Source organism: Carassius carassius, chromosome 32 (genome assembly GCF_963082965.1).
Source record: "Carassius carassius chromosome 32, fCarCar2.1, whole genome shotgun sequence".
NCBI classification, from domain to species: Eukaryota; Metazoa; Chordata; class Actinopteri; order Cypriniformes; family Cyprinidae; genus Carassius; species Carassius carassius.
In genome coordinates, this window is record NC_081786.1 from 29,667,092 (window position 1) to 29,689,611 (window position 22,520).

The 22,520-nt window shown below is 37.8% G+C and overlaps 1 protein-coding gene across 2 annotated transcripts in view; it reads left to right on the plus strand.

The window, feature by feature from the left end:
• The first annotated feature begins 7,965 nt into the window (after positions 1 to 7,965).
• LOC132113105 (steroid hormone receptor ERR2-like) overlaps positions 7,966 to 22,520 on the plus strand; it is a 99,746-nt gene continuing 85,191 nt past the window's right edge. The window contains exon 1 of one of the 2 annotated variants that reach the window (XM_059520934.1): positions 7,966 to 7,993. Coding sequence is in view for 1 of the 2 variants with exons in the window: in XM_059520933.1 (XP_059376916.1) it covers positions 11,092 to 11,141 (50 nt within the window). In the remaining variant the exon portion in view is untranslated. Of the gene's footprint in view, positions 7,994 to 10,816; positions 11,142 to 22,520 lie in introns of those variants that run through there. The other variant, XM_059520933.1, reaches the window with a different exon arrangement.

Genomic DNA, 22,520 nt, shown 5'->3' on the forward strand with positions numbered 1-22,520 from the left:
TCAGTTAGAAATACCAAGCGTTCACACAAAACAAGGGGAGTCCTCCTTTAGTTACTATGCTGCCCGCAGTTGGAACCAGCTTCCAGAAGAGATCAGATCTGCTAAAACACTGGTCACATTTAAATCTAGGCTTAAAACTCATCTGTTTAGCTGTGCATTTATTGAATGAACTGTGCAATGTCCGAACTGATTGCATTATATTTTCACTGTTTTTTTTATTTAATTTTATGTAAAATCATTTTCTAACTATTTTAAATTCATTTTAAATAAGTACAGTTTTAATAATTGTAAAAGTTTTAAAATTGCTTGTTTTATTCTTGTTATTATTTTTCTTCATTACTATTATACTTTCTTTTATGTAAAGCACTTTGAATTACCATTGTGTACGAAATGTGCTATATAAATAAACTTGCCTTGCCTTGTCTTGCCTATGAAGCACAATCAAGAGGCCCTCCGACCCCCTGCGATTCATCGCTTTTACACATTAGCCAGACATGGGCGGAAATATGAAGGAGTTTCTTTACCACGAAGTTCCACGGTGAAGGATCAGCATGGAAACATCCATTTTAATCAGAAGAGAGACTGACTTTGCATTTAACAGTTTCTGAACTCTCTGTTCAGCACGGCTGAATGTCTCACAGCTTTATCCTAACACATTTTAACCCAAACCAGAAAGAAGGATTAAGTGTTTGCAACACACAGACATTTCAGTTAATAACAAACTATATCACTTATGACCACTTATTTTCAACAGTATGAACACGCTTGTGTTACTCTGCGCTACACTGAGGAAAACCACTGCTGATTTCTCTCATGTATGATTAAAGTTAATAAACGACATTGTTTGGTGAGGAAATGATGCAAATCAGTTAAATGAGGTAAATTCTCAGAGTAGACGTGCATGAGCTGCCGTCGCATCAATCTCAATTGCCATCATAGACACGCAAATTGAAAACTAAAGAAAGTCATTTTGTGCCCAATGGAAGTGTTCCTGACTAAATTTTGTTTGCCTTTAAGAAGTCAATTAAGTGCTGGACCGCTGCTTTGAGACTCCTATAAACCCACACATACTTTAAAGGAACAGTTCACCCAAAAAATGTCAAAAAAATGTGCTCACATTCAGGTCTTCCAAGATGTAGATAGCAAATAAAAAGATGTAGAAATGTAGCACTGCATCAGTGTCTCATCAATGGATGCTCTGCAGTGAATGGGTGCCGTCAGAAAGAGAGTCCAAACAGCTGATGAAAACATCACAATAATCCACAGCACTCCAGTCCATCAGTGAACATCTGGAGAAGACACAAGATGAAACAAATTCAGCATTAAGATGTTTTTAACTTCAAACTGCTGCTTCTGGCAAAAATCCATCATTCACAATAACGCTTCTTCCATTGAAAAAGTCCATCTCCAAGTTGTCTCACACATTCCCACTTTTTCACTAGAGGAAGTGTTATAATGGATTATGGATTAATTATGCAAATTTCTCCAAATCTGTTCCCATGAAGAAACAAACGCATCAAAAGCATGTCCTGAGCAGGTGTTCATTTTTGGGGTGAACTCTTTCTTGAAATGTGTGATGTGTGAGTGAAGGATTGCTGTCTTGTGAATAAAAAAGAGGTATGTTTGGCATTGAATAAAATAACAGTGATTTCAATTTAAATATGCATGGTGCAGCATTATATAAGGGCAGATAACGTCTGGCTGGTGAATAAGACATGGAAATATGGCACCAATTTATACCCAGAAGTCAGCTCAGCCCAATGTTTGGGTTAGTGTGAGATTTAGGGGTAAGATACAGTATTTACTACTAGCTGCATATAAAAACATTCTAAGTCTATGCAAAGCCCCATTTAGATAGCAGAGAAAAGGTGTGTGTGTGTTTTCCCTAGGGTTTGGGGAAGGAGATAGAAAATAGTTTGTACAATATAAAAACCATTACGTCTATTGAATTAACCCAAAAAAACAAACCAAAACAAAAAAATATATATATTGAAAATCAGTGTGTGTGTGTTTGAGGTAAACAGCCATCCTTCTTGCTGACGTTTGGTCAACTTCATTCTGGTGATCAGAGCAGGACAGTGAAGGTCACACACTGACTGACTCTTGTCTTTCTGTCTGTTTTTTCCATCAATCTCTGTTACATGATACTTTCCTCTGCTACCATGCATTTAGTATCAGAAATATCTTTGTTGTGTTGTTTTGAGTGGCACTGTCATCCTCAATTGTGTGATTTTTTTATGCTATAATAGACTTTTTCTCTAAGAGATAAAGAAACCTCCCTCTTTCCTTTACATTTTTCTTTTCCACTGTCTTCTTATTCCATTTAGGATGTCTTGCTTTGTAAGCCAATGTTGGCATATGAGAAATTAATAACATTTCATAGTTTACAAACTCATGAAAACCTGACTATTGACTATTGACCATGGTTTTTTTTATATTTTTCTTTCAGTAGTAAAAATCACCACTGCATTGCATCAGAAAATATCTTCTATGTTTCATTGAGAGAGGAAACAACATGAATGACAATGAATCAATGAACTGTAGCTGAAGTTTTCCAGAAATAAAGTGGACAGTAATGAAAATGAAGTTGAACGCAGGTGCAGTGAAGTGTCAGTGGTGCTGGCTGAAGGTCCCTCAAGCGTCCACGGCTCTTTTGTTTGGAGCGTCACTGATAGCAGATATCCCTGATCAATAAAAGCTGTCCGCTCCTCTCTTTCTCCTCAGGCCTTTATTTCTGCTGCTCATCCAGTCATCGTGTGGATCTGAGTACATGCATGTGTCTGGAGGAGAGGAAGCGTGCGCCGCTGGTACTGTGGCCAGTCTCGGACCCCTTTATCATCAGGATTTTAATTATACACATCCCAGCTGACAGCTGGATTAGAAAGAAATCGACGCTATCGGCCAACAAATCTAATTACTGTTTATTGACAGATAAGAACGTGCTCCTTTCACTTTCCCAAATGAGATAAACTTCCTTTCTTTGTGTGAAGAGGGTCTGACGTGCTTACTGTCCATCAAAGACTTTCTAATGACCTGTTTGTTATGATGGGATTTACAGTTTTAGTGTCAGATGTGAGCAGCATTAACAGACTCGGTAGTGGATGACCATATGAGTTTTTCAATGTCTGAAACAAAAGAACAATAACAAATACAATTTAGTAATTAGAGACCGTTGACAAAGAAGTTGTTGAATAAAGTCGTTATTTTTGTTTTCTTCTCGTACAAAAAGTATTCTCGACACTTCATAACATTACGGTTGAATCACTGATGGCAGATGGACCATTCTCACGATGCTTTTCATACTTTCCTGGACCTTGACACTGTTATTTATTTGTCAGTCTATGGTACAGTCTCAAGCTTCTCGGTTGTATCCAAAATATCTTAAACTGTGCTTGTTTTTGCTCAGTTTTGCCAATGAAAATAGTTTCAAACAGATCACAGCACTGTTTTGCGTCTCTGAGCAATGGATGGAGTTTACTTATTGAATGAATTATTTTCCAATTTGCATTTACTTGTACTTTTATTTTCACTACTTAAGTACATTTAGGTTAAAAATATATACTTTTTGTACTTAAGTACATTAGATATCACATACTTTAAAGTGTTAGTTCACCCACAAATGAAAATTATGTCATTAATAACTCACCCTCATGTTGTTCCAAACCCGTGAGACCTCCGTTTATCTTCTGAACACGGTTTAAGATATTTTATATTTAGTCCGAGAGCTCACAGTCCCTCCATTGAAGCTGTGTGTACGGTCTACTGTCCATGTCCAGAAAGGTAAGAAAAACATCATCAAAGTAGTCCATGTGACATCAGAGGGTCAGTTAGAATATTTTGAAGCATCGAAAATACATTTTGGTCCAAAAATAGCAAAAACTATGACTTTATTCAGCATTGTCTTCTCTTCCGTGTCTGTTCAAAACACTGCAGTTTGTTTCGCAACGAATCATTCGATGTAACCAGATCTTTTTGAACCAGTTCACCAAATCGAACTGAATCGTTTTAAACGGTTCGCATCTCCAATACGCATTAATCCACAAATAACTTAAGCTGTTAACTTTTTTAATGTGGCTGACACTCCCTCTGAGTTCAAACAAACCAATATCCCGGAGTAATTCATTTACTCAAACAGTACACTGACTGAACTGCTGTGAAGAGAGAACTGAAGATGAACACCGAGCCGAGCCAGATAACGAACAATAGACTGACTCGTTCACGAGTCAAGATCCGGTTGCATTGGTTTTTAAATACGAAAACGTACTTACAGACTGTGAGTCAGAACAGACGGCATTGATGGCTACTCTCCCAGGATCAGGAAACAGTCCTCCATAGACTGCGTTACACACATCTGAATATTTGGGTTGAACTTTTCTGGAACAGTGCTGTAAATACAACTTAAGCACTGATTTCTGCTTGTGTCCTCTTTTGGTAGTTTCACTTTCACAACGAAACACACAGCATCTTCACAACATGGCAGCGGCTGTTTGAATGAGCTGTTTTAGGGGGGCCTGGCAGTGTCTTAACTTTGATAGAGAATATCTCTTTGGATTTGAGACTTTAGTCTTTGCAACTTTAAAGATCTTCTTCATGCCCAAGAGCTTGTAAGCTTGTAACTCGCATCATATGACCCCTTTAATAAATTCTTCCTTACTGGAATTTTTGTATGGTAGTGCATATGAGTTATTTATGTATGGTATAGCAAATTGTTGTTTAATATGCATAAATCAAAAAAATGTTAGGTTATTACTAGCTGACTATAAGCTATTAACAATCAACCCCGTTACTTTGATGTCAAATTATTATTGACAACGGTGTATTTGTAAATTAATCTGTAATAAATTTCTAAAGAAAACTCCCAGCTGTGGTCACCAGAATGACTCTATAATAATACCGTAATAATGTAAACATATTTACAGAACAACTTGTAAATATTATTATGAAAATAAAATAATAAAATGTATTGATTTATCCTGTGTTGGTTCATTGCTCTTTATTAGCATGCAAAAACATTTTATCAACACGATAGAATGTCTGAAATCTTACTGGATTCTAGTTTAATCAGCTTTTTGAACTGGTATAGGCAATACATGATGAGCACTCGGCTTCAGTAGAGCAGCTGCTCCGTCACAGAGTTGATTTTATGTATGCAGTGACACTCATGCACTCTTCTCTCTATCATTGCCACATTAGACACATTACTGTTTAAAAAACCTGCGAAAGAGCCTCAGGTAAAGCCGGCCTAAATGATTGGATTATTGTCCTTCCATTTGGCGGCGAGATAATGACTGAATGATAAACATTGCAGTGTATAGATTTCCTGTCAGGTCCCATGAAGTAGACATCCTCATTTCTTGAGTGTCCCACCCCCCGTTCCTCACACACACACACACACAGACACAGACACACACACAAACACACAGACACACACACACACACACACACACACACAAACACACAGACACACAGACACACACACACACACACAGACACGCACACACACACACGCACACACACACACACACACACACACACACACACACACACACACAGAGACACGCACACACACACAAACACAGAGACACACACAAACACACAGACACACACACACACACACAGACAGACACACACACACACACACACACACACACGTGCACGCAGAGATTCAAAAAGCACTTACGGCCTCCTGTCCAGTTTTGTTAAGTGAGTAAATCTGCAGCCGGACCGTGGCTTCCAAATGAAATTTGGGTGGATGGACTGAGTGGACCGAGAGGAACGGACGGAGAAACGAGTGCACCGGAGGGTGGATGGACTCTTATTTGGTTTAGCGATGGAAAGAAAAATGTTTGGGCTTTAAATTATGCAATGTTCGGAGGGACAGAAGTTCAGATTAATGCTTGATTCTGTTTGATGCGAGGACATAATTCACTGGGTCTTGTCTGTCTCCTGCTCTGAACGCCAGTGACTGTAACCAGGTTTGCCATGATGTCCTAATTCATTTACAGAGCCACCCGCAACTGGAGGGAAAAATAGGTAGGTATCAGGAGTTTGGAAAAGAAGCCGCTGTCTAGCACCCATGACCCCAGGAAGTCTCCCAAAACACAGTCTATGATGTTTCCAGCTGTATTGGATCAACATGATGAAGGTTTATGGGAAGAGCAGCTATCCACGTTTATTAACTCAAGTGTTTTTATTTCTTCTGTGGTTCTGAGAGCATCTTGTGATCAAATGTTTCTCCTCTTTGGTCTTCAGTAACAAATGCAGGCTTATTAGTTTTAAATTAATGCAGTCTACATGTGAAAACAGTGCATATTAATAACACAGATGATAGAATTGTGTTTGCTTAATACACTGGTGTAGGATTTTTAAACTATTTGAATTCAGAAATTAATGGTAAATTCCACAAATATTTACAGAGAACTGAAAATAACACTGAATTAAACACACACACACACATACTATATATATAAAGCATGTAAAGTGATTGTCCTGGCTTCAGTGGTTAGTGGATGTTGATTGGTGTTTAAGTTTTGGTGAAACAGCACTCCCTCTAGTGGAGTCTAATGGAATCATTCACAGCTTCATACTCAGATATCTTCCTTTGGGATGTCCCAATTATAGGCTTGAGAGTGTAATACAGTATTTATGAAAACACTATTCATCCCATATCCCTGAAGCAGTTGTTCTCATCTGCTTTCTTGTCTGGCTTTTAGCAATATATGAATTAACAACATAAAAACACCCCCAATATAAGATAGATCTCTACACAACAACTCCAAAAAGGTGCAAATGAACCTGAATGTCAATGTAAATTATATTATTGTCACAACAGTTTTAAAACTGCTGGTCCTGACATTTAAGCCAGTGATTATTACAGACACCGGTGTGATCTCAGCTCAGTCCAGACGCTCATGTTGTTCTTCTGAATTATTCATCAGTGAAATCCACCCGCTCAACACAACTAACTAGTGCTCTAGTCCAAGTATTCTTGTTTATAGCCTTTCATTGGCCTCTGGTCAGGGTTCCCATTGTAACGGAAACCTTTCCAATGCCAGGATAATATATACATTATATATATATATATATATATATATATATATATTTATTGAAATCAGTATATGCAGCTAATAAAATGTACACGATTTTAAAGGTTTTACTAATGTTAGGGGAACATGCTGTGTTTGCAGGTATATTTGTAACAATAGCCATACATTGTATGGATAAAATTATTGATTTCTCTTTTTTGCCAAAAATCACTAGGATTTTAAGTAAAAATCATGAAGATATTTGGTACATTTCCTGAATATATCAAAACGTATTTTTGATTAGCACAGTAATACTTTGAAGGCGATTATCTCAATATTTTTAAATTTATTTTTTGCACCCTCAGATTCCAGATTTTCAAATAGTTGTATCTCTAATATTTTCCATACATCAGTGGAACACTTATTTATTCAGCTTTCGGGTGATGTAGAAATCTCAATAAAAAAAATAAATAATAAAAAATAAAATACAATAAAATAAAAATAAATTTATGACTGGTTTTGGTTTATGGCCTAACTGACTTTAATAAGTTATAAAAATAAGAACAAGATTACTAACGTGTAAGACTAGCCTAAGCACAGGTTTAATTGTTTACATTTATTTTAAAATCATGTTTTCGATTTATTCGACATAAATGTATTCGAAAATGATTTTGAATAAAATCCTACTTCACTAACGATTAGTCAGATTTATTCGTTCGTTTTAAACCAGAACATCACATAAGAAACTTTTAAGAACGTAGTCGCTGTCGCGTGGGCAGGTAACCATAGCAACAGTTGCTGTTGGATCTCGTCCGTTACGGTCAGTATCGAACAGAACACCGACGAGGCTGCTTTTCTCTTAGAAGTTACATCGGTTTGAACAAGTTGTTCCCCTGAAAGCGGCAGACTTTATCCCGGTGTCACGTGCAGAGGAGATGGAGACGAGCTCCGTGTGTCTGAGTCTGCAGGTACACTCCTCTCTCACTTATCTCTCCTCTTCTGGAGCATCACATCCTCAGATATATCTCTTCTGAGCTTCTTTCTCCTGCTGTCCGTGTTTCAGCGCGCTCTTTAAAGCCTCTGGGGTGTTGGGAACTTTCACACACCGTTGTGTTTTATTCACACGTCAAACTACCTCGGTTCGCTTTTGTTCGATCTGTTGCGTTAACTTAGTTCGTTTATTTATTTTTAAATATGTTTATAACACAACTGAGCGAATCACACACACAGAATGTCCCTGAAACTAAACCCACACCGATCTCAGATCAACACATTTACAGTCTGATCAGTGTCTGCTCCTTCATTTTATACATAACGTTAAAATGAAATGAAATTCTAAAAACGCGGTTTTCTTGTAGTGTTATAGCTATAAAAATCAACAGCAATCTAGATAACTGGATTAACGTGTATAAACAGAGAAACCTGTCCTTTAGAAATAAAGAGTAGTTAACAGTGATACACACACTGTGATCAATAAAACAGCTTGAGAGCTGGAATAAGAGACTACACTCACTGAAACACAATACACACACACTTACTGCATTTACTGAGTTTATTGTGATGAATTTAATATGACAAAATGTGGCAACAGGAACCGGAGAAGGAGAATCATTAACTAAACTATAACTAAAATACTTGCTTGTACAAAGTGATTGGTAATAAATAGACTGAACTGCACTTGAGAATAACATACATTGACAGCCTTTATATTTCAGTTCTAAATATGAATCATCTTTACTTGGACAGTTTTGTTTTAAATATACATCTAGAACTTGTTTTAAATGAATCAGTGCGGTTTGTTTCTCAGAGCAGAGGAAATTAAATCTAGAGAGATCTCATCATTTAACACAAGCACAATATCAGCGTTTGATATCAAATCCTGTGTAACATAAGACCAGACCTTAATAAGCATTCCAAAGGGATTGCACGCAAATCATATGGATTAGGTACGTGGATGAATGACCTTTAATTCGACGTTTTTCAATTAAACTACTGTATGTTCCTGAACCTCAGAGACATCAATCATCTACTCCGTATCAGCCACACGCTGAAGATGATGATAGAGTTAAAAAACACACATTCAGATTCTCTCACAAGTATTTTTTTACGCTCGTGTTTGTGCTTTGTTATTGGCTTGTTATGTGTCTTTATCAGCTGCATGCACACATTTACAGGCATCCATATATTGAATTGCTTGTCAGAGAAATAAGAATAGTTACAGAACACACAGAGGTTATTGCTCTTATTTTTTAACAGTATTCTGACGGGACGACATATGCATTTGATTTACGCTCATGTCATTTGTCCTTTAATACATGAGCACTCAGACTCTGGTGTCTCTCTGAATGCATTGGGTTTGAGTTTTAAGGCTTGCAGTGAGTCCTGTGATGATCAATAGGGCTCGTGTGATGTTTTAGTATTGATTATGGAAAGGCGAGCCCTTGAATAGAGCAGGGCGGGGTTCAGGAGTCATGTGGTGTCACAGGCATATGTCGACCAATAAAAATACACAAATCAGCTCTCCTAACATCTGAATGATGATTTATTTTACAATGCATATCTACCCAGCATGCTTCAGCCATGCGTGTGTGTGTGTGTTTTGTGGATTTGTGACACTCAGGCAGCTGTTCAAACTGGACACTTGTTATGTGTGTGCTTTCGCTATGGCTCTCTTCTGATTCTCTGCTTATAAAATGCAATATAGTAGCAGAGGAGCATGAGTGTCTGTGAAACGCTATATCTACATTCTCTGCATTCTTTAAGACTTGATCAACACAGAGACTCTGGTGATTATAAAGCTTTGCGCCCCTTTCTTTGACTTGCGACTTTAAACAGTCCAGCACTTGCTCACGAATCTTCAAATGATTTAATGAAGTAGAAAAATGTTAAAGCAGAAAAAAAAATGAATGCAGCAATCATCAGTGTGATTGTTATCTCTCCTGTTTATAATGTTACACTTCACATAACATAAACACACTGTCATTTTAACCAATGCATGTATATTTCTATTTAAATTTTAATAATAAAAACATTTCAAAATAATAAAACAAATGCATCAAAACTTTAACTTTGATAATGTTACTATATCACTTACGTATTGCAACATTTTTACAGATTTCATAAAAGTAGACTTCTGAACACAGTTTTATTTATATTCATATATATATATATATATATATATATATACACATGCTTTTGAATATTATTTTGCATTTAACACAATAATTAGATGAGCACTAGTTTACTAAAGATTTTAAATGTTAACCCCCTCCCCCACTTAAAAAAATGCTTTTGAATAACATTTTACAGTTGCTTTAATTTATATTAAATTATCTGAATTATTTTTTACATTACAATTTTAATTTTATATTCATTTACAGTAGTTAAAAAATGTTTTTGAATAACACTTTACAGTTAACACAACAGGTAGATGACAACAGGTTTTTCAAACTGTCATTGTAAATAACAATCTTATTCTAAAATAAACAAAACAAATAAGGATAATATTAGATAATAAAAGTTTTCCTCAGATAGGACAAATAAGTTGTGTTTTATGTTGTCTGTGTGAAGACTGTATATATATTTGCTTCAGTCTGTCGTGTGTGTGATGTCTGTGGGAGTATTTCAGCACACTGCACATCAGCCCCGCCTCCTGCTGCCCCCCCCTCCCCAGTTTAGCCCCGCCCATCGGTGTGCTGAAGCCCCGCCCCCTGAGGCAGTAGCCAACAGCAGCTGTTCCATATTCATCAAGCTCTTGGGTCTTAAAGAGGCCGACACTGAGCATGCAAACACTCATTTCTGCCTCTCTGCTGCTCACACACTCATCGTAGCGCGCTCTCCTGCCTCCTCGCTCACTCTCTCTCTCCCCGCTTCACCCCTATCAGACCCCCCCATCACACACACACACACACACGTGTACCTGAGCTGGCGGTGGGCTGTGCTGCTGGAGGGGCTTTTCGCCGCAACTTTTCTGAAGGTGCTTGCTCGTGGTTTCGGGGGGAGAGGCGAGTGTCCGGCGTCTCCTCTTTCCTTCTTCTCTTCCTCCTGGAATGCTACAACTGGGCTGATGGACATTTCCGAACTTTGCATCCCTGATCCTCTCAGCTATCATAACCAGTAGGTGCATCTTCCTCTTTCACGCACTAACACTGCTTCCTGTTTTCAGCATCAGTCTGTCTGTTTTTTTTCTTCTTCTTTGCATGTCGACAGTACATTTTTCTTACGCTGGCTGAACTTTCTGCTGCTTCGATAGGGTTGTGCTTTCATCTGCATGGACGCAGTGCTACTTTCCATGTACATTTATGTTCCTGATGTCAGCAGACTGAGGTTTAGAGACACTTCTTTTCTTTTCTTCTGCTTCAGTGTAGGTTGTTTGCTTTGTTGTAGTGTGTCGCGTGACGCATGCGTCCCATCGGTCTGACACTTCTCTAGAGCCGTTTGTGTTTGGAAACAAGTCTGAAGGGTTCAGGCGGGACAAAAGGCACGGGACGGATGTTTGTTGATGAAATGAATGAGAGAGGATGTGGTGAAAGAAAGGTCTTCTGGATGGTGGAGTGGCCCCAGAGGAGCGGCTGAAGGGGTGCAGGTGTCCCGGGCCGTCTGAGATCACAGCTCACGCCGGGCTGAGGAATAATGCGCTCGCTTCAGAAAGACTAGGAGGACGCAACTTACAGAAGACTTACTCTTAACTTTTACCAAAATATAGTCATTTTTATAATTTTGCATGAAACTCCTTTTCTCCAAATTATCTTGATGCACATATTTATTTAGCATTTGGATATTCTTATTTTACACAGGATTTTAAAACAATCTATTGACATGAACGTCATCTGTTCTAATTTAAAACAGCAACTTATAAAATCAATCAGTAAATGCTTGCCTTGTGCTTGGATTAATATATATATATATAAAAAAAACTTTTTTTTAAAAGATTGAGCAAAAAGCATAATGTGTGTTTATCCACCGATGGATTTTTTCATTTACTCTCTCACAGTCTCTGTGTGTGTGTGTGTGTGTTTTGGGTAAATTAGACTAGATTACACTCTGCACACTTCAGTCATCTTAAACACATTCTAAGCTGCTTTGTAGTTTTACACTAAGACGGATTATAAATGTTCAATAGAGCTCAGATGCTCTGACACCTCCACGCATGTATTTCCACAGTCACGTTTACCATTAGAAAACCTTTATTAAGAATTAGTTCATCTCAAATTTCAAACATTTATATTTAAAATGAATTGTTTTATTTAGAGCAACTCATTTTGCTCAAATTACTCTAGCTCCAGTGAAAATGTACAATCTGAAATAGTGTAAAACTGCAGTGGGATTTTATTTAGTGAGGAAGAGTGATGAAGAGTTTTAAAATGTTTAATAGATACAAAATATTTTTTCTTAATTTATTTGTCTGTCATTAAATACACATCTCATAAATTTGAGCGTCACTGCTGGCTTGTTGCTTAAACACCATCATGTTACATTTTCATTTGACCTACTGTTAATGTAACAAATTATTTTAGTGTAGTGGTGATAGAATTATATCTCTTAATCTCTTTGCATAGAAAATAATAAATGACCTTTTTTATTATGAATCAAATTTTTTTTAACTCATCTGCTGAAGCATTTCAAATTTAATATTAATATAGAGTGTTTTATGTGTGTGTGTGTGTGTGTGTGTGTGTGTGTGCGCGCATTTTTGAAATAGAAGAACCTGTTTTAGGTTTTTGACTGGCCTTATTGTGCATCTATACATTTATTTGTTTTATTTAAAAAATCCACTTAATTTAATTTTAGTTAGTTAAAGCATTTCCAAAAATATTTGAACAAGTGTTGTTGTAGTGATTCAATAAAATGTGTGTTTTATATTTTAAATGAGCATGAAGAGTATTGTCATCATCTCAGGCTGCTGCTGTTCATTTACTGATGGACACTGCGTGTGTGTGAATTAAGTGTGTGTCACACACACTGTCCTCAGATGCACCACAGCACTGTATTCACAGTTAATGTTTACTGGCGTGTGTCCTGAGATTGATGCTGCTTTTGTTAGTAAAGCACATGCTGTGTGTTTGAGTATTCTTGTGTAGATCCGTGGCCATGCAGCCGGTCACTTTCACGTCTTCTGCACTGCTGGGATATTCAATATGACCCGGGGCGAAGACTGACTAGACGTATTCTCGCTCACTGCGGCCTCATTTCAGGCTCTCGGCCGGGATGACAGCTGGATTACGTTCGTATGCAGAAAACCTCCATAAGCACAGTCAGACAAACTCAATTGAACAATTGTTTGACTTCATTACCGAGTTAGCGGATCGAGCGAATAAAACGCGTATCTACAGCATTTCCGTTTTCCCTCTTCCGTTTTATCACATTAGGTTCAGAAAAAAGCAGCTGTGGGAATTGCATTAGTGCATCTTAAGTTAAAAGCTCGGCGCTCTTTGAGCAAGTGTTTCAGTGCTGTTGGGTTAATCAGATTTTTGCTGTCTGTGAGGAGATGCTATCGCGGGTAACCAAAGCGGCCGGCTCTGACACTATCCAGATGGGATCAGCTTACAGTAATTTGGTTTCAGAAAACATTACTCACACAGATCCATGGCTGTGGTCAGCCCACATATTCATGAGCTCTGGAGAGGGTTTCGATTCTCTTCACGAGCCCTTCGCCGGCCAGCTGACCTTTGGCCAAAACGAGCACGCTTCTCGATTCGCTGCATGGTTTTTCAGAAACAAACACACAGGCTCTGGGTACCAGCGGGGGATTGTTTTTGGTGAGCACAGAGCAGTGTTGTAGCCTGCCACTCACCCGCGTTCTTTCCGTTGCGTGTTTATTATCGACACATGCTCTGCTGAGGGTCTTTGGTGCTCTATATTTGTCATCTGTGCACATATAGCCCTGATTCACACTCTTAACACCTCTAACTCTCTCAAACCAGCTTGTTTTATGCATCATAAGCTTGCATTATAACAACTGTGTTTCAGGAGACAGTATTAACATCCGTGGAAGCTATCCGTTGCACGGTTGTTTATAATAGAAAAGGTTTCTTTAGATTATCAGGAAAAAAAAAATGGTAACACTTTAGTATGGGGACCAATTCTCACTTTTAACCTAGTTGCTTATTAGCATGCCTATTATTAACATATTGGCTGTTTATTAGTGCTTGTAAAGCACATATTCTGCATGATCATATTCTACATTCCTAATCCTACCCAATACCCAAAGTTAACAACTACCTTAAGTATTAAATAGGAATTCAAATGAGGAATTTACTGAGGCGAAAGTCGTAGTTAATGGTTTGGTAATGGAGAGAATTGGACCTTAAAATAAAATGTGACCCAAAAAATTAAGAACTGTTTGCTTAAAGGTTCTTTGACGAACCAAAATGGTTCTTCTGTGGCATCGCTGTGAAAACACCCTATTGCAACCTTTATTTTGAAGAGTTTAGTGTGTATTGTAGCTGTCAGATATTAAAAGAATGGCACATTTCTGAATAAAGCATGTGTCAATTCCTAAATTGAATGTGTATTGAGGCAGAAGGGCTGTGTTGTAGTGTGAGCGCTGTGGTCTCAGCGTGTCTTCACCGTAGGGTCACTTTCAGTGCTCTCACACCCTGCAGCAGTCACCGAGCCGCCCGGCGTCGCCCATCCGTCCCCAGGTCTCACCGAGCTAACCTTGGCATCCTGGCCGTGTCGTGACAGCAGGTTTAAAAATAAACCCTGCTCCGTTAGTGTGCTGAGGATAATGGCCCTCAGCACACTATAATAAGTAAGTTTTAGTAATTTTGTCTTTTTTGTCTTTTTAGTTTGTATTGATTTTATTGTACTAGTTTGTATAGATATATTGAAGTAATTAATTAATTAAGATGTTTGTTATGTTACTAAATCAACTTAAACGCAATGAAAAATATATTTTTTCCCCTTTGGTAACTAGCTGAAATAAAATGTTAGCTTTATATATATATATATATATATATATATATATATATATATTTTTAGATAGATTAATCATATTTCTAATATATTTTATTTTATACATGTATTTGTTTTGTTTTAGTTGAGGTTAGCTGTAATAACCCTGGTCGCATGTAAAGCTGCACATGCAACTGAATGCAGATATGCGTCCGCAGCACTTGCTCTGTATTTGCACCAGTCCCACACACTGAGAGTGAACGATCCGAGTGCCGTGTCCTGATTTACTCGGTAATCAAATGTTGCTGGGGGAAAATGATAAGTCCGCTAATTTACACTTTGGAGAGGAGAGGAGAAAAAAAAACGTGAGGCCGAATGTCCGAGGGCGTTTATCAGAGAATGGTATTGGTATTGAGCGGCCAGTCGTTTGAAGGTTATGTTTCTGAGCAGTAATTGAAATGCAAAATAACATTAGGATCGATGGTTAGCTCTGTTTATTTATGAAATCAATATTGAAACGGTCTGTGACCATTGCTGCTCTGATTCCAGCTGACAGCCAAACTGAGTGTGCAGCGTCCAGAGACACGGTCATTACCTGCACTGTGCCAGGAACTGGAGGATTTAGGAGAGGAAATGATGTCGCCACAGGTGTGTGAGATGCACAGCGCTCTTTTAGGATTCTGTAGTTTGTGACTGGATCTTCTGTCCCTGTGCGTTCGGTTTGCATCTATTAACAAAATAAATGGGGTTGGTAAGATTTTACAATGTCTTTCAAAGAAGCCTCTTCTGCTCAAGGCTGCATTTATCTGATCAAAAATACTGTAAAAATTGTTAAATATTATTACAGTGTAAAATAACTGCTGTCTATGTGAATCTGTGTTAAAGTGTAATTTATTTCTGTGATGCTCCGCTGTATTTTCAGCATCATTCCTCCAGTCAGTCTTCAGTGTCACATGATCTTCAGAAATCATTCTGATATGATGATTTACTGCTCAAGAAACATTTCTGATTCACAGATGAATAGAAAGTTCAAAAGAACAGTATTTATATGAAATGGAAACCTTTTGTAGAATTATAAATGTCTTTACTGCCACTTTGGCCAATTTAATGTGTCCTTGCTAAATAAAAACTGGGATTTCCTTTATTAAATCTTTTTGTTTTTGCATGTTTTAATCTTACTGACCCAGCATATGTAATGCTGGTTTATGTTCAAATAGTTTCACCTGAAGAGTAAAACATTGTGACAAACATTGATCTGTTTGTTTAAGAATTGTGAGTTTGGGGGCGGGACTTACTGTTTGACGGGAAGGATCTTACTGTAGATCCTTCTGTAGTTTGTGCAGTTCAGTTTTACAATTCACCTGTAGTATTTGTGTAATCATAACTGGTGTGATTCTGATGTGTTGTCAGGTTGTTTATAGAATATTCCGTGTTTGCATATTCACATGCGCAGTGCTTGACTGAGAGTTAACACACAAGTGTTTGAGATCAGAGCTTCTGAAGTGTTTTTAATTCAGGACTGTGTCACTCAACCGTTCCTTGTTGACTTCTGTCTAATATCACCGGCTGGTCTCAGAATACAGTTCACTGGACACACGACGGATCAAGGCTTAAAGGTTGATTGGTTTACTTAATTTGCGATTGTAACTACACACTGCTTCTGTATTCAGACTCGTCTCTGTCTGTGGGAAGGTGTTTTAGGCTGTGGAGGTGATGAGATCTGCGTGCTCTCAGGTTGACCTGTGAACTCTCTCAGATCATCAGAGGACATTACAGTGGAGATCCTGCAGTCAGATGACATGGAAAACCTCCCTCGCAGTTCATTTGTGCGTCAGCTGAGTCTGTGATTTTCCACACACACAGAGTTGTGTTAGTGCTCATCGTGGTGCTTGAAGAAATGTCTTTCCGTAATAATCATCTGGTGTCAGTATATGAGAACTACACATGTATTGATCACTGAACAGTGTCATTACAATTAACCAGACAGAACATTGGATAAAAATACAGTGGCTTTTGGATTTGATGAACAGACAGTAGTGCTGGTTTAAAGAGAGATGTGTGATAATGACAGTGTTTTACAAAAATCTATTAGTTTAAAACCTTTGATATTAGCTTTCCAATATTAAAATAGGACATGATTTGGTATTTAAGTGACATTTAGACTAAGACTGCTACCTCAGAAATGTGAGACCGCAGCCAAACAAAGGCTATTCGAGCTAGTTATTTGCTAAACATGTTATAAGAAACACTTCATTAAACTGTCTGTTTAAATGAATCAGTTGATTCCGTTTGGTCATAGAAAAGTCGCTTTACTTGCACATTATGCATCAGTGTATTAAAGTGAAAAGTATTTACTTATTTAAACACGTTGAATCTATGATGTCTTTATTGTCATTTTAAGCCATTTCTGAGCTTCCATACATAATACTGACATTAGAAAAAATCTATATAACTTTATCACCCAGCCTCACTACAAAACACATAAAAGAAGTGCTGAAACTGCAATGGTATGTCTAATAAAATCATAATATTATGCAGTTTGTTAGCTCAGAGTGGTTTCTCTGTTGAGAATGGTCTTTAAATCAGATTTGATGTGTTGTCCGTGTCTCTGTCATGAGGCTGTGTTTGCGTCAGCTGTACTTCACACACGTTACTGTAATGCTGATGCTCTCACTTAGTGGTGCATGCATTCCATAATACAGTTCACACGTCATCTGACGTTTCTGTGTCACGCTTTAGGATTGTTATGGCATTGTGCAGTTGCAGGGTTGATTAACACAAGACGGTCTGAAAATATGCATTCATGGTTTATATTTCTATGTGAGGGTGTTTGCGTTTGTGCAAGTAAATGTGTCAAGACATACACACACAGAACACACACAGTCTTGTTCAGATAACATGAATGTCTTACATTAGGAGCATATTTGATTTGGCAGCTAATTATTTAGCAGAAAAATGAGGAATATGCATTATTTCTAGTGTAAAGAGGGAAAAAAGCTAGGGGAACGATTTAAAAAAAAAAACCTTCCCAAGTGTGCTCCATGCGAGGAATGAACTACTTTTTCACATGATGAACTGTTCAATTCAAGAGGGAGCTTTACCGTTGGGCTCACACACTTTTACATGTTAACTCTTTCACCGCCGCACTCGTCACACTGCCTGACTTACAGTCCGTATATGAGCTCATTGTGTTGAAACTGCATCACCTGGGAGGCTACAAACTACACAAAGTATATACATTAAAGCTATTCAACAATATCTTAAATATATATATCACACTTTATTCATTTGAAAAGTGTCTTCTTAGTGGAAAAGCAATGCAGTTGAGTGTTGTTACCTTTAATAAGTGACTGTCCATGACTGTGTACATCATATGAAATGATTGTGAGGTTTGGTGTTCTTCCTGAGCATGAGGCCGTTGAGTGAGATGATGGTGGTGGGTGGAGGACAGCGCTGTGCTCAGGAAGGACACGACGGGGATCGATGGATGCGATCTGTTTCTGTGGCCGTGAGCTCAAAGTCTGAAGAGGCGATGCGAGGCAGACGGGCTAAATTTAATCCTTGGCCTCTGAGTTTAATTGGGCCGGGCCGGTCTCTCCTCCAGCAGTAACCGGGCACCATCTACCAATATCCATCTGTCTCCTCTCACCTTGTTGTTTTCTTCACTCCTTCTCTTTCTTTCTCCCTCGCCGTCAGATTCAGACACTGGCCCTAACCACAGGGATGACTCTATAATGCTAGGGGAAGCAATGGATGGAGGTTGTCATGAATTACTTTAAGCTTTTCTCCCACCCCCAAATTATGTATTTTAATGTTGTAGGCTAATGTTTATAAAAGTGTCAATAAATATGAGAATGAGAGTTAGCCTAAGAAAATAATACTCTAAACATTTCAGCTGTACTTGATGCAACCCAATTTTCTTCAGTCATTGTGATTTTATGTTGAAATTATGTTAAAAATGAATAAATAAATAAAATTAAAAAAAAGAAATTGGAAAGATGTTATTTAGTGTAACATGCTACACTATTTTAAATGTTTTAAAACTCATTCTTATACAATTATTATGCATGTAGATTTTATGAGGTCATGTTGCTTGAATTATAACATTAAATACTGCGAACTATTACTGTAAATCAGAAGGGAAAATAAAAATGTTTTAGAAACATACAAATAAATAAATTACTTAATATATAATCCAATTGAATGTACTGTAAATAAAATATATTGTATGATAATATTAATTAATAAATATGTAAAATCAATACAGATATTAAGCTCATATTCCCACTCAAAATAGCTATTACTTACATAGTTATTGTATGCATTTTTTTTTTATGTATGTTTTTTTGAGAGAGTTACACAAATCTGTGTTGCAACAGAAAATAATACCAAATGTTTCAGCGGTACTTCATCAGTTATTTTAATTTTATGTGGTCAATTTACAAAAAAAAAAAAAAGATATGGAATTATTTGCACAGATGAACATCATTAATCAGAGGATCCTTGAGCTAGAATAGACAAAAAGGTGAGTAAAAATTAAATCAAAAATATGCTTTTACTTAAAATCACATACATTTAAACCTGTCAATTATCAGAAAGAGCTTCACTGCAAAGTGTGTTCACACACACAAGGAATTTGTCTTGGTGTTAGGAGCTTCTGGTACAGAAAAAAAAAAGATTAGTAAAATAAAATCTACAACTTAGTTAAAGTCACATACATTTGAACCTGAAATGAATGGACATGTGATGTTTCTTTACGTTTGGAATCATTTCCCTGAAGGCATTTGATCATCTGAAGTGACTTCAGTTCATGGGAACTCAGCATTACTAACACAGCTGAGCTGCAGAAGAGACAGCACTGATGAGAAAGGGTTAACTTTACCCTGCTGATATTTTTACATAGAAATCCACTTCATTTGCAGTGACAATGTTGAACGTTACAGAACGCGGTTGTTGATGTCTGAAGGGCACAATCGTGATCAGCAAGCGCTCTTCCTCTCTCTCTCTGTTCATTTCTCATTGGCTGTGTTCCACCTCCTTAGATCAGTCGCTCATAAATCCTTGTCAAATTCCTCCTTCGCTTCTTAACAAAGTGCTCGTCTTCACCTTTCCCCTTCTCTCTGTTTATCTCTGCACTAATGAATGAGCGGCTCTCCACTGCGGCCTGAGATTAAAACGGCTCCCAGGAGCCTGAGGACTACACACACACACACACACACACACGAGTGAACGGCCCCAGGGTCGGCCTGAGCCCCGTATTCCCTTGGTAGCTGTTAACCCGGGGCCTTTTTATGGGCAGACATTTCCAAGTGGCCCCTGGTGGGCTCTCGCTCGGGTCGCCCGGAGCCCTGGACGAACCCCGTTTCATTTGCATCCATGAAATAGAGCTCTGTTCATACAAAACAAAACTGTCTGCTGCTTGGACATCAAGTGCAGTATAAATGAAATATGTTTGCTAGTGCAGTAAACAGTGTTTGTGCATGAGTCCGAGAGCATGTCAGGAGTTAATTGAGTTCCTTTATCAGCCCATCAGCTGCGGCCCTCTGACCGATCTCCCCTCCACCCGCCGGGGCATCTGATACCGTGTGTGTGTGTGTGTGTGTGTGTGGCTGTCACGAACCCGCTGACTCTATGAGACTCAAATATGAATGGCTCACTGCATTTGAAGAATGCAACTTCTGTCATGACCTGTCATACTTTTATGAATTCATTTTGATTGATGCTTTTATCTGAGGCAATGAAAAAATGATAAAATTATAAATGTCTTTAATGTCACTTTTTGATCAGCTTAATGTGCTATTGCCAAATAATTGTAGTATATATATATATATATATATATATATATATATATATTAGTATATATGAACTTAGTGTAAGCAAACTGTAAAATGTTGATTATATAAAATTTGTTATATAAGATTATTGAAGTGCATTTTACAAGAAATAGCCTACTATTTCAGACTTTGTACTTTAAAATTTCAGATTTAATTCAATGTTGCTGTATCTTTCTTTCTTTCTTTCTTTCTTTCTTTCTTTCTTTCTTTCTTTCTTTCTGTTGTTAAATTGAGTAAATCAAACAGGAGTGTTTAATGTTGAGATTCACTATTGCTAGTTAGGGCTGTGAGATATAATGATATACAGCAGTGAACGTTTGAACTGGATCAAAAAAGTGAATCAAAGTTGTCCTAAGAGAAGAATGCATTTTGGTTTTAGGTTCGAGGACGACTTGATGAAATGTTTTGATCCACTTCAAATGTTGACTTCTATATATCGGATGGACAAAATAAAACATCTGTCATCTCATATTATGCTCTATCGTTTATTTCAGGGTGTCCCACAATAAATTGTTTATGTTAATACTTTTTCATCATTTGGATGACTGCACTCTTATGCGTCACCACGGGGCATGAAGCAGAGACAGAACCAGGTGAAGAACGAGCAGCCAAGCACTGCAGTTTTAAAACAAACAACTGTAAGCCATTGAAACAAACATCAGAGCTCTGTTTCTCTGTGAGGAGCGCACATCGCAACGACTGCATAAACACACTTATATTTACCAGAATCCCAGGCTTCACAAGCATCCTCATAAACACAGAGATTTAACTTGAGAGAGTAAACAGCTGAAAAAGAAAACATATATCATCACCTGTATAGATAGATATATTGTTATTAACACGTGTATTATATATAGATTCTATACATACATATATGTGTGTGTGTGTGTGTGTGTAAGCAATACATAGATTTATTTATTTATGCATTGTTTATCTTCAGTGAGCTTGAGTTTTATAGGATTATAAAAATATATTGTTATCATGATATGAAATTACTCCTATCTCCCAACCCTTTTGCTATTCTGACGGTGGTTTTGGAGCATGATGCAGTACAGTTGAAAACCTACTGCATCCAGGTTTTTAGCTGAAGTAATTGTGCTTGAGTCTATAACAGCTCTTTGTTAAGAATCGTAGACTTCTGAGCTGAGGGTTTCTGAGATCTTCAGTGAATTGGTGTCCAGCGCTGTGACTGTAGTGCAATCCTATTACAGCGGCTGAAACTCTGTTAGTGCGAGCGGCTGGAATCAGATTAGGGCCGAACTGAACATGATGCTCGGTGGGCTCCACTCAGCATGAATTTAAATGGTTTGACCGTGAACAAAAGCAGACGTGAGGGGATCGGCCCGAGGAAGTGAACGGGTACTTGACTCCACCTGACACAGCGGGACAGGGTTAAACACACCGCACAACACAAACTCACTCACTCTACAGCACTGAACACAAAGGGTTTGGCAAGAATTACACTGCCTCCACTTTGCATGTTGCTAAATTATATTTCTACAGCAATCCTGTAGTTCAAACAGCAGATCAGTGATGCTTGCAACATCAAAGTCACTGGTTTGATTCCCAGGGAATACATGAGCTGATAAAATGTATACCTCGATTGCAATGCAAGTCACTTAAGATAAAAGTGTCTGCAAAATGCATTTTTGTAAACATACAAAATAAAAATAATTTAATAAATAACAATTATTCGATCCTGCTGAAAAAAAAAACTTCTGACCAGCCTTCTGACCAGCTTTGACCTGCAAAGACTGGGCTGGAT